The sequence below is a fragment of the Carex rostrata genome, chromosome 7 (assembly GCF_964058835.1).
Source record: "Carex rostrata chromosome 7, lpCarRost1.2, whole genome shotgun sequence".
Lineage (NCBI taxonomy): Eukaryota > Viridiplantae > Streptophyta > Magnoliopsida > Poales > Cyperaceae > Carex > Carex rostrata.
This window is the reverse complement of record NC_135924.1, coordinates 6,626,220-6,636,551: the sequence shown is the minus strand read 5'-3', so window position 1 is coordinate 6,636,551 and position 10,332 is coordinate 6,626,220. Positions and strand designations below refer to the sequence as shown.

The 10,332-nt window shown below is 34.3% G+C and overlaps 2 protein-coding genes across 2 annotated transcripts; one reads left to right on the top strand and one right to left on the bottom strand.

Moving 5' to 3' along the window:
- Positions 1-4,419: 4,419 nt before the first annotated feature.
- On the top strand, positions 4,420-10,102 carry LOC144556509 (uncharacterized). The gene is made up of 3 exons (XM_078304886.1): positions 4,420-5,461; positions 5,900-6,066; positions 8,073-10,102. The coding sequence occupies exons 1-3, from the start codon at positions 4,508-4,510 to the stop codon at positions 8,278-8,280; spliced, it is 1,329 nt and encodes a 442-aa protein (XP_078161012.1). The 5' UTR covers positions 4,420-4,507; the 3' UTR covers positions 8,281-10,102.
- Positions 9,188-10,180, bottom strand: LOC144556511 (NDR1/HIN1-like protein 6). Its single transcript, XM_078304887.1, has one exon. It carries the CDS (start codon positions 10,099-10,101, stop codon positions 9,349-9,351), a length of 753 nt encoding a protein of 250 aa, XP_078161013.1. The 5' UTR covers positions 10,102-10,180; the 3' UTR covers positions 9,188-9,348.
- Between the last annotated feature and the right edge of the window lie 152 nt (positions 10,181-10,332).

Below are 10,332 nucleotides of genomic sequence, written 5' to 3'. Positions count from 1 at the left end.
TGTTCTAAATCACTTTGCAGTTCTTCTAACGGTTTGCGAAGAACGATTCGAGTATTATTCTAAAGATTACGATGGACAAAGGTATGTAATCTATCTAATTGATTCACACGTGGAGACTTTGATTTCTAAGATCTTTGATTTGCTTTCGATGATTTTAATTCCGCTATCGAAACTTTAAAGATGATTAGTTGTACTCATGATAATGATTGTGTGTAAATAGTTGAGCACGAAATAACATCTACTTACATCTCTCTCACAGTATGAGTGTCAAGGCAAGTATCACTTCAAAAAGTACTGCTCCGTGAAGAATTAATTTATTTCTTGTGCTTGAATAGCTGCTTTAATAATTTGTTTCTTATGTTAAGAAATTAGCGTGAATTGATATGCTAAGGTAATAGCTTGAATAGCTTGAGTAGCTAGATCATCTGGAGGCCTTTTTAGGCAAAGTCAGGATCAATTTTTCTGAGGTAACAATGTTCAATACAAACAGGTTATTACATTAAAATGGGTAACCATTATATCACTTCTAATGTATTCCTTGTATTTTATATTCAATTCTTCTCCATATCTTGAAACCAGCATATAGCTCCTAATGTATCACTTCTAATGATATGACTTTTATTTTTACCTTTTATATCTTGAAAGCTAGGAAAAATAAATTTATATACTAGAAGCTTTACATTATAAATAAATGTCTAATGTATCACTTCTATTTTACATTCAAGTCTTCTTTGTTTGGATCACTCAAGAATAGAGTTATTTTTGAGTTAGCTCCACTATTCTCAAATCTTGGTGATCCAAACACAAATTTGCAAATAGGATTAGCTCAATAATAGCTCTATTCTACTAATCCAAAGAAATGGTGGGTTAGCAAGAATAGCTCTAGTGGGGTTAGTGATATTAATAAAATATTTGATTCCTCTCAATTAAAGTATGTTTAAATATTAAATTAGTACTAAATATAATATAATATAATATTAGATCAGTATTAAATAAAATATTTGTGTAAATATTAAATATAATATAATATCAATTTAAAATATAGATTAGTATTAAATAAATATAATATTAAATAAAATATTAGATTAAATATCATATCGTAGTCATTTAAATAATAAATATAATATAATATTAGTTTAAATATTATATTAATATTAAATAAATATAATATCATATTAGATTAGTATTAAATAAAATATTATATTAAATATAATATAATATTAGTTTAAATATTAAATGTAATACAGTACTAGTTTAAATGTTAAATGTAATATAATATTACTTTAAATATTAAATGTAATATAATATTAATTTAAATATTAGATTAATAATTAAATAACTATAATATCAAATTAGATTAATATTAAATAAAATATTAATTTAAATATTATATTAGTATTAAATAAATATAATATAATATTTTTTTGAATATTAAATAAATATAATATAATATTTTTTGAATATTAAATGTAATATAATATTACTTTAAATATTAGATTGGTTTTAAACTAAATATTAAATTAAATATTAAATTCAGTGTTCTAAATAGCGTGCTATAGCGTTTTTGGAGACCAAACGCTATGCTATGGCATTAAAACACGCTATTTGCGCTACAGACGCTATAGCGGTAATAGCGGTCCGCTATAGCGTATAGCGGTAGCGCAAATAGCGCGCGCTATGCAACATTTGCTATTTTTTTTCAATTTATATGAGCTTTAAAATAAATAAATGGTGAAGATATTGTTTAATTTTGGTGAATATTACATTATATCAAATTCAAATCCGCTATAATAATTTTTTTATTTTGCTCTTGGTTTTTTTTTTAACTGATGATAAATCAAATAAATAATTTCTAAATTATGGAAATTTTAGGGACAAACAAGAATTTCTTCAAGGATCATCTGTTTATTTTACTAAAAGTATGATTTTTTTTTCTTTTCAATTTCTAGGTTATTTTGAAATTTAAATAGAAAAAAGATAAATTATGTTATGATGTTGAAGATATTTTAAATAGAAAAAGATCGATAGTTTATGATATTAGTATTACTATAGATATTTTGAGTCGCAATTTGGACTTTGTATTGGTTCAATATGAATATTATAATTTTTTAATCAATTTGATATTATTTATTGTTCTATGAGACTAAATAATGTTGATATTTAGTACAAATATATAATATAATTTTTATAAAGATAAAAAACGCTATTTGGAATAGCTTTCGCTATAGCTTTTTTTGGAGGCTCCCCCCGCTATGACGCGATAAATGCTATTTAGAACCTTGATTAAATTAAATATTAAATTAAAAATAAAATAATATTAGTTTAAATATTAGATTAGTATTAAATTTAATATTAAATTAAATATTAATTTAAAAATAAAATAATATTAGTTTAAATATTAATATAATATAATATTAATTTAAATATTAGATTGAAGTATTATTGAAAAATATGATGCTTTATATATATTTAACAAGTCATTATAAATATAAAAGTTAGTTAAAAAAATAAAAACAAATAAATCATTATTATATTTCTTCCCTCCATTTGCTATTCCTAACATACAATCCAAACAACATTTCTACTAATTCGGAATAGCCAAAGTTAGTGCTATTCTTGAATCCCTTGGGTTAGCACTATTCTCAATCACTAACCCAAAAATCGCTATTCTTGAGCTATTCCTTGCACGATCCAAACGTACACGAAGAATTTGAAGAATGGGTTCTCTTTAATTATTTTACTTATTTACCAATTTTCAAAATCTGAAAAATAAACATCATCATTTAAGGTACATGTACCATGGAGCTGGATAAACAACCACCACAATACCCAGGCTACAAGTCAATCAACCGGTAATCTCTTCTCAAAGTTAGTCTCAATTGATATTTTATTAATTCGTGACCTATCTTTTTGTTAGAAATATTGCTTAGATTTAATTAACATAGCACTAATAATGTTCTTCTGGTTAGAAAATATGTTAAACAATATTGAAGATGATACTTCTGATGATAATCAATTGCCAAAATCTCTGATACCTACAATTGGAATGGAATTGGAATGGAATTTGAATGGAATTTCCATCAGTAGAAGAGGCATAATATTTTTATAATGATTACACTTTACAAGTCGAATTTAGTGTGCGAAAAAATATTAATAGGAAAAACAAGTCAAATGTTGTTACTATAAAATCCTTTACTTGTAATAGAGAAGGCAAACCTAGAGAAAAATCACCAACCAGAGCTCCACCAAAATTTAAACGGTTGGAGATAAGAATTGGGTGTAATGCACACATGAAAATCAATATTTGCAGCAAGAGAGCTTACACGACAACTTCTTTTGATTTGAACCACAATCATGCCACCTCAACCTCAACCAAAGCAAAAATGTTGAAGTCGCATAGAAACATAAACAAGGCAAAAAAGACATTGGAATATTTGGCTGATGCTGCTGGTATTAAACAAAAAGAACCATACAGCCTTTTAGCCAAACAAACTAGAGGGTGACACAATCTTACTTTTAGATGACTACAGAAACTACTTGAAAAAAAAATGGACCATGATAGCACCTTAGGAGATGTTGGAGCACTTTTGCAATATCTTCAAGATGGTAAAAAAAAAAGATCTATTTTTCTATTATGTGATTAAACTTGATAGCGATGATCAAATTACTAACATTTTTTGGGTTGATGAAAAATAATTATTGGACTACATATATTTTTGTGACATCATTTGTTTCGATAATACTTATAAAACAAATGAGTACGATAAATCTTTTGCTATTTTTGTGGGTGTTAACCACCACTTTCACAGGGACTGTGAACGGAGTGCGCAAAAGAAAATCTTGACTAGCCATGACACAATGTGACCGGAGTCTCCAGTCAGAGAGCACGACCAATAGGTTCGAGGAGGGAGGCGGAGAGCGCACGGTGCCTTCAACCTTCTTCTTCTTTGGTTATGTAGCAGACCGGAAGAAAGAGCAATATGATAGCGGAGCGGAAAGGGAGAGGAAATGTTGAAAGATCTATTTTCTACGGTTATCGGGTTTTTAAGTTTGAAATAAATCAATTCGTTTAAAAAACCCGTTAATTTCCGTGAGGCTGATCAAATAGAATCAATCTATGGTCGATTGGTCCGTCAAACTTAATTTGGTTCTGATGGACATCGAATGCGTATCCTCTGAGATATCTCATATTTTGCGTGACCGACGTGTCCGGTGACTATTTGGGGACAGAGCGGGGACCAATATTATGTGAGCTTTGAGATTCGTGCAGAACGTATTTGAACGGTTGAGATTTCTCAAAAAGTCGCGTAACTTATATCTCAGAGGATGTGAATTCACGGGCATTGGACCCAAAGGATCTCCCAGCTGCCACTTAAAAGTCCCAAATTAGATTAGATATTTAGATAGCACCGCACGAACGAACCTGGTGCAGTACGAATGCGACCGTGTGGTTAGTTCATCCGCCAGTTCATTTCAAAATCAGCACGCAGTTGGCCACTCACCTGCCATGGCAACGCCAACATCGCCACCTTCTCCGGCGAAGCCTCATACCGACTATCGCACTTCACTCAACATCGCCATTTCAGAGTGCCGTAAGCTCAAAGAATTGATTCGCAACTCCTCCAAGCTTTCACCAGAGCTTCAAGCTCCTCTCAAAAACTTAATCCACGCCGAGCTTGTCCACCTCTGCCGCCGCCTCGTTCGCTGCGACGGTTCCAATCTCTCTCTCTGCTCCAACGTCGGATACTTCTCCGCTCTCTGCCACGTCATCCAACACCCCGAAATCCAGTCCGTCTCCGCTGTCTCCACTCACGTGGGCACCAATATCGCAATCCACGTGGATATCATTTGCTTCTTCCGTAGGGATCCCACCTGGGTCTTCGTCTCTGATCGGAACCCTAGTTATGTCTCTTGGACCGGATCGCCGCGTGGTAAGGATATGGTGCTGCGCGATCGTGTGGAGAGCGCAATTGTGTTTGCCGGTGGGGCGGGTCACCTCCGACCCAGTAAGCTTTTGTTTGTATTCGCACGTGGATTGGAAGAGGAGGTGAGAAACAAATTCTTGCATGAATTTGGGGCTGTTGAGAGTGATTTTTCAGATGGGTTAGAGGTAGTGTTTGATGAAATGGATGATGAATGGCTTGGGATAAGTGACGATTCAAAACGACTTTTAAATTACAAAGCATATGAGATTCGAATTATTGATGATCGTGTGCAGAATGTATCCATTGATGAAATAATGGCTCGAACGGATTTGGATTTGAGTTTTGCGTTTGATTCTCTGACTTTAACAGCAAGTCCATGTAATGATGGTTTGGGAAATGTTATTAATTTTGATACTACAGCTCTAATTGCTATGGTCTCGGGGATAAGTAATGGGGATGCAGAGCGGCTGCTAGAAGCACCACCTGAGAAGATGAGAGAAAAGTACAAGTCCAACTATGAGTTTGTCATTGAGCAGGTAATTAATGGCTTCCTTTACGTTTAATATTTTCAATTGCTGCCATTGTTATATATTGGACATGCTTATACATAACTGAAGTGTACTATGCGTGTTTAAGTTTCAAGATTAAATCTTTACTATTTTTTTATTCGTTTAGTCAATGTGAAATAATATTAGATCGGGCATGGATAGTGAAAGAGTTAGCAATTCTTGATTCATTTTGTAGCTATGCCTTGCAAGTGTGCATCATGCTTTCCTAAAATTAGATTATTTTTCTTGACAATAATAACGTTGATTGGTTTTACTTACGAAGAAAGGACATTAATTTCTCATATTTTCCTACCTAACCCAATACAGACTACCGTAGTTTAGCAGTTGTGCATTTTTGCTGCATACAACCTCCTTTAGGACCATTTTCTTTATCTCATTTGAAGAATATGAAATTTGCATCTGTAGGCAAAATCAGAGCTCGAGCAGCCAATTCTTGAAGAAGTGAATGCGATCTTAGCTGGAAAGAAAGGAATAGTTTGTCATAGTGCCCTGGAGGAGTTTAAAGAACTTGTTTCCAAATGCGGTGGCCCTACAGAGAAACATAGAGCAAAGGAACTTGTGAAAAAACTTGTGTAAGTTTCCAGATCAGTTTATGGTATAGTTTGATAACATTAACTCTGATGAATGAGCCTAATTTTTGGGTCTCATAATGATCTTGTTTTTAGCTTGAGGTATATATTGACAACTTAGAGAATATTTCAAGAGAGAAGATATTAGAATAACTTGTCTGCTCAATATGAGGTTCAGACCATTTTTTTATAGATCTCCTATACAATCTGTACATTAAATCTCACTTATTATAATCCCTATAATCTAGCCTATAATCTAGGAAGTAAATCTCATTTATTCTAATCCCTATAATCTAGGAAGTAAATCATATCTCAAAATATATTCTACAGATAAAACTAATAAATATACAGTATTGACATCCCCCCTCAAATTGATGATGGTGAGTTGACCAACATCAATTTGCTGACAAGAAACTCATGCCGATTACTGGCAAGTGCCTTCGTGAAGATATCAGCAATTTGTAGAGCAGAAGACACATGAGGAAGTGATATGAGTTTCCGATCTACTACATCTCTAATGTAGTGACAATCAACCTCTATGTGCTTAGTACGCTCATGAAATACCGGATTAACCGATATGTGAATAGCACTCATGTTATCTGCATACAAAGATGTTGGTGCCTTTTGTGCAACTCCAAGTTCAGCCAAGAGTCCTTGTAGCCAAACAACTTCAGAGCATGCTGATGACATAGCTCTATACTCTGCTTCAGTTGAAGACTTAGAGACTCGGTCTTGTTTCTTGCATTTCCAAGAAATGAGAGCATTCCCGAGGAAAACACACCACCCAGTGGTTGACCTTCTTGTGTCTGGGCAGCCAGCCCAATCGGCATCGGTATATGCTGAAAGTTGTAAGGAAGAATCGGAAGGGAAAAACAGACCTCTCTCAGGAGTACCTTTGAGGTAACGAATAATGCGATGAACCGCGGCAAGATGCAAATGTCGGGGATCGGTCATGAATTGGCTTACAATGTTCACTGCAAAAGAAATATCAGGACGGGTAATTGTGAGGTATACCAAACTTGCAATTCTTGAATTCTTGAACAGTGGCTAAAGCTGTTGGAGGAACATTAGAGTACATAATTGAATTGTATTCAAGCCAAAGAGACATAAAATTAGAGTAATATTCCTGGATGGTTCTTTCACCTTGAGAAAATTCATGGATTTCCATATCTAATTGAAATTTGCGTGCATCACTGTTTTGGTGATAGATAGTTTCAAGATACTTCCACATTTCGGTTGCTGTTTTGTATGGCCTCAGATTAATAGCAATTTGTGGTTCAACAGATCCTAAAATCCAACTCATGACCCTAGAATTTTCACTAGACCACTTCTTTAACCCCACTTTATCGCTAACACCAGGTTTCTTTTCAGACCCATCTACGTAGCCCCACAACTCTTGCCCTTGAATGAAACAACAGAGATTAAACTCCCATAACGGATAGTTTTTACCATTCAGACAAACAGGTATGATGGCACTCTTCTGAGAAAACTCCATCTACTAGGAGAGGACAAAAAAGTGATAACTAATAGAATCAAGAAGACTTGAGAATGTTTCAAGTCTTGATAACTAAAACCAAGAAGGATTACTAAGAAACTACCAAAGCTCTGATACCATGACAACTTAGAGAATATTTCAAGAGAGAAGATATTAGAATAACTTGTCTGCTCAATATGAGGTTCAGACCATTCTTTTATAGATCTCCTATACAATCTGTACATTAAATCTCACTTATTATAATCCCTATAATCTAGCCTATAATCTAGGAAGTAAATCTCATTTATTCTAATCCCTATAATCTAGGAAGTAAATCATATCTCAAAATATATTCTACAGATAAAACTAATAAATATACAGTATTGACATATATATCAACCATATTAATTTGCAAAACCAAAGTTATAATTAGAAGCAACTATTCAATATATATTCATGCTTTAAATTCATCTCTCTTACGATGGTGCCGTCACTTGCTGGCTTGTATTCTAACAATTAGTTTTCTCTCTTGCAGAGTGGTACCAGATAATCCATCAGAGAGGGTTACGAATCTCCCAACAACAGGGAAAATGGATCCGAAGAACAAGATTATATTTGGCACTGGGGACCATTGGCGTGCTCCAACTCTGACGGCCAAGAAAAGTGTTGTCAGAGCTATTGCCCAAACTGGCATGTCTCTTTTGACCATTGTACACCGACCCCGTGCTCTCACGGGTCAGTAGTCGTTTTACCCGGGACATCATGTACCTTAAATTGGACATAGGCCATAGTTAATAAGTAATAACTGACCTTTGCTTAGTTGTTAATATCTTGGGTTCCATTTTTTTTGGTCGGGAAGGAGGGGGACTAAGGCCTGGGGGTACAATGCCTTCGGGCCTTGGGCCTCATTGTTAGCCGTAACCAACCCAAGCTCTAGCTCTCTTTTAGTGTTAGGACCTTGGTTTCTGTTTTCTTGTTTGTTTGCTAGGTAAGTGATTCTTTTTTAAAAGATTTTGTTGTAACTGGGTATTCTTCTTTTCTGACTCTGGGTCAGTATTTTCAAAAGTGGTTTATGTGAATAAGCTTGTTCTATATTCAAATTGAGTAGAGATCCGAAGAGCTGTTAGTTGTATATGGTTTTTTTTTTTTTTTAATTATTCCGTGTTTGGTTGAAACTTGAAACCTAAAAGGCTTAACTTCTTAGATAGGTCGTTTAATTTTTATTTTATTTTGTGGAATGTGAAATTCATAACAATTGGTTGTTTAAGACATTTTCGCTTTAGGTTTCAATCAAACATGAATAGTTTAGGTTGATTTAAATTAGATCTAAATTAGAATAAGCAACTTGGTTCTTTCTAACTTTAATTCTCAACCAAATAGTTTAGTGCCAAGTGAATCAGTGAAAGAAGAGGTTTTTTAAGTAATTAATGGTCGTTTACTAAAAGAAAATTTCCAATGTTTCACAATTCACGCTATACCGCATGTGGATTGTGACTTTTGAACCATGTTGAATACCCAGCAATTGCAACTTTATTTGTATTATTTAATTTACGTCTTGGGTTGCATGATCCTTGGCTTAAATTAATTAGGTCATTAATTAGCGCCATTCAACCCTTCAACATGGAATATTATATTTATCAAAAGTCAAAATGCAGCTAACTATTCTGGTAAATAATGTATGAAATAACTATATATAACCGTATACACAACTCTCAACTACTCATAGAGAGTACCTAATACGCCAATTTAAAAAAAAAAATGGAAAAAGAATAATAACTCCAACAAACAATTAAACCAATGAATTAGAGAAATCACAGCTTCAAGCTGAACTTGCAACTGCTACTCTTGATCTTGATCTGACTGTTCTCTGTCAAACTATCAATAACCAAATCACACCGAACCTTTGAAGTAAACTTCCATATTTTCAATGCACCGAGTTTAATCCGTACTGGTATTTCCCCTTTAAACTCAACAGGTATCATACCGGCCTGTTGCTGCTGCTGCAAAGAGTTCATCACCTCACCACCCAACTGGACCCCACCTGCCATCACCACTGTCAAAACAGTTGTGTTCTTGTGCCCTTGATAAAACGCCGGAAACGACCCTCCGGCAAGGCTATAATCCGAATACAACACATTAAGCTTCGATCCATTTTCATAATATATACCGATCCCTTTGTTCGGGTTCTCTGCTGTAACCGTGACATCAAAGGTGGCATTTGCAAAGTTACTCGAGTTGGTGCTAAATTGTGTGATCTGAAATCGATCGACTGAATATTTTGGCAACTTCGGATCGAAAATGAAATACAGTGCTGCCGCAACGGCAGCAATGATAATTACAAGAAGAATGAGAATACATATAGTACAGCATAAGCATCTGCAAAAGCAGTTGCCACGTCGTCGTTTCGGAGGACGTAACTGGGATGGTGGATACTGCCGGTAAGGCGGGTACGGGATTGCCGGGTCGGGTTTATCGGATCGGGAGCTTCCTTGAGGAACAAGAGGTGCTGTTGGTTTGTTCTGAGACTCTAGGTCTACTGGATGAATTCTCTGGTGATCTGTCATGATAGCTGGTAAGAATTAAAGGGATTTTGAATTTGTGATTTCTCTTCTTTGTTTGAGAAGGGTTGTGGGGGTTTATAGAGAGAGGGGGTGGAGCGTTATACTTGGTCTCTTCGTGGAGCTTTCTTGCTGGGAAAAGTCTCAGTTGTGGGCCCCACAGGTTTGAACAAACAAATATTTATTTTGTTTTTTAATTGTTTTTAAGTTTCGTTTGTATTTAGATAGATGTAGCGA

Bases quoted from the DNA above. Each gene is read 5' to 3' on its own strand.
- LOC144556509 (XM_078304886.1), top strand. From the start codon at position 4,508: ATGGCAACGCCAACATCGCCACCTTCTCCGGCGAAGCCTCATACCGAC. The intron at 5,462-5,899 runs GTAATTAATGGC...TTGCATCTGTAG, and splicing joins ATGAGTTTGTCATTGAGCAG to GCAAAATCAGAGCTCGAGCA. The intron at 6,067-8,072 runs GTAAGTTTCCAG...TCTCTCTTGCAG, and splicing joins GAACTTGTGAAAAAACTTGT to AGTGGTACCAGATAATCCAT.
- LOC144556511 (XM_078304887.1), bottom strand. From the start codon at position 10,101: ATGACAGATCACCAGAGAATTCATCCAGTAGACCTAGAGTCTCAGAAC.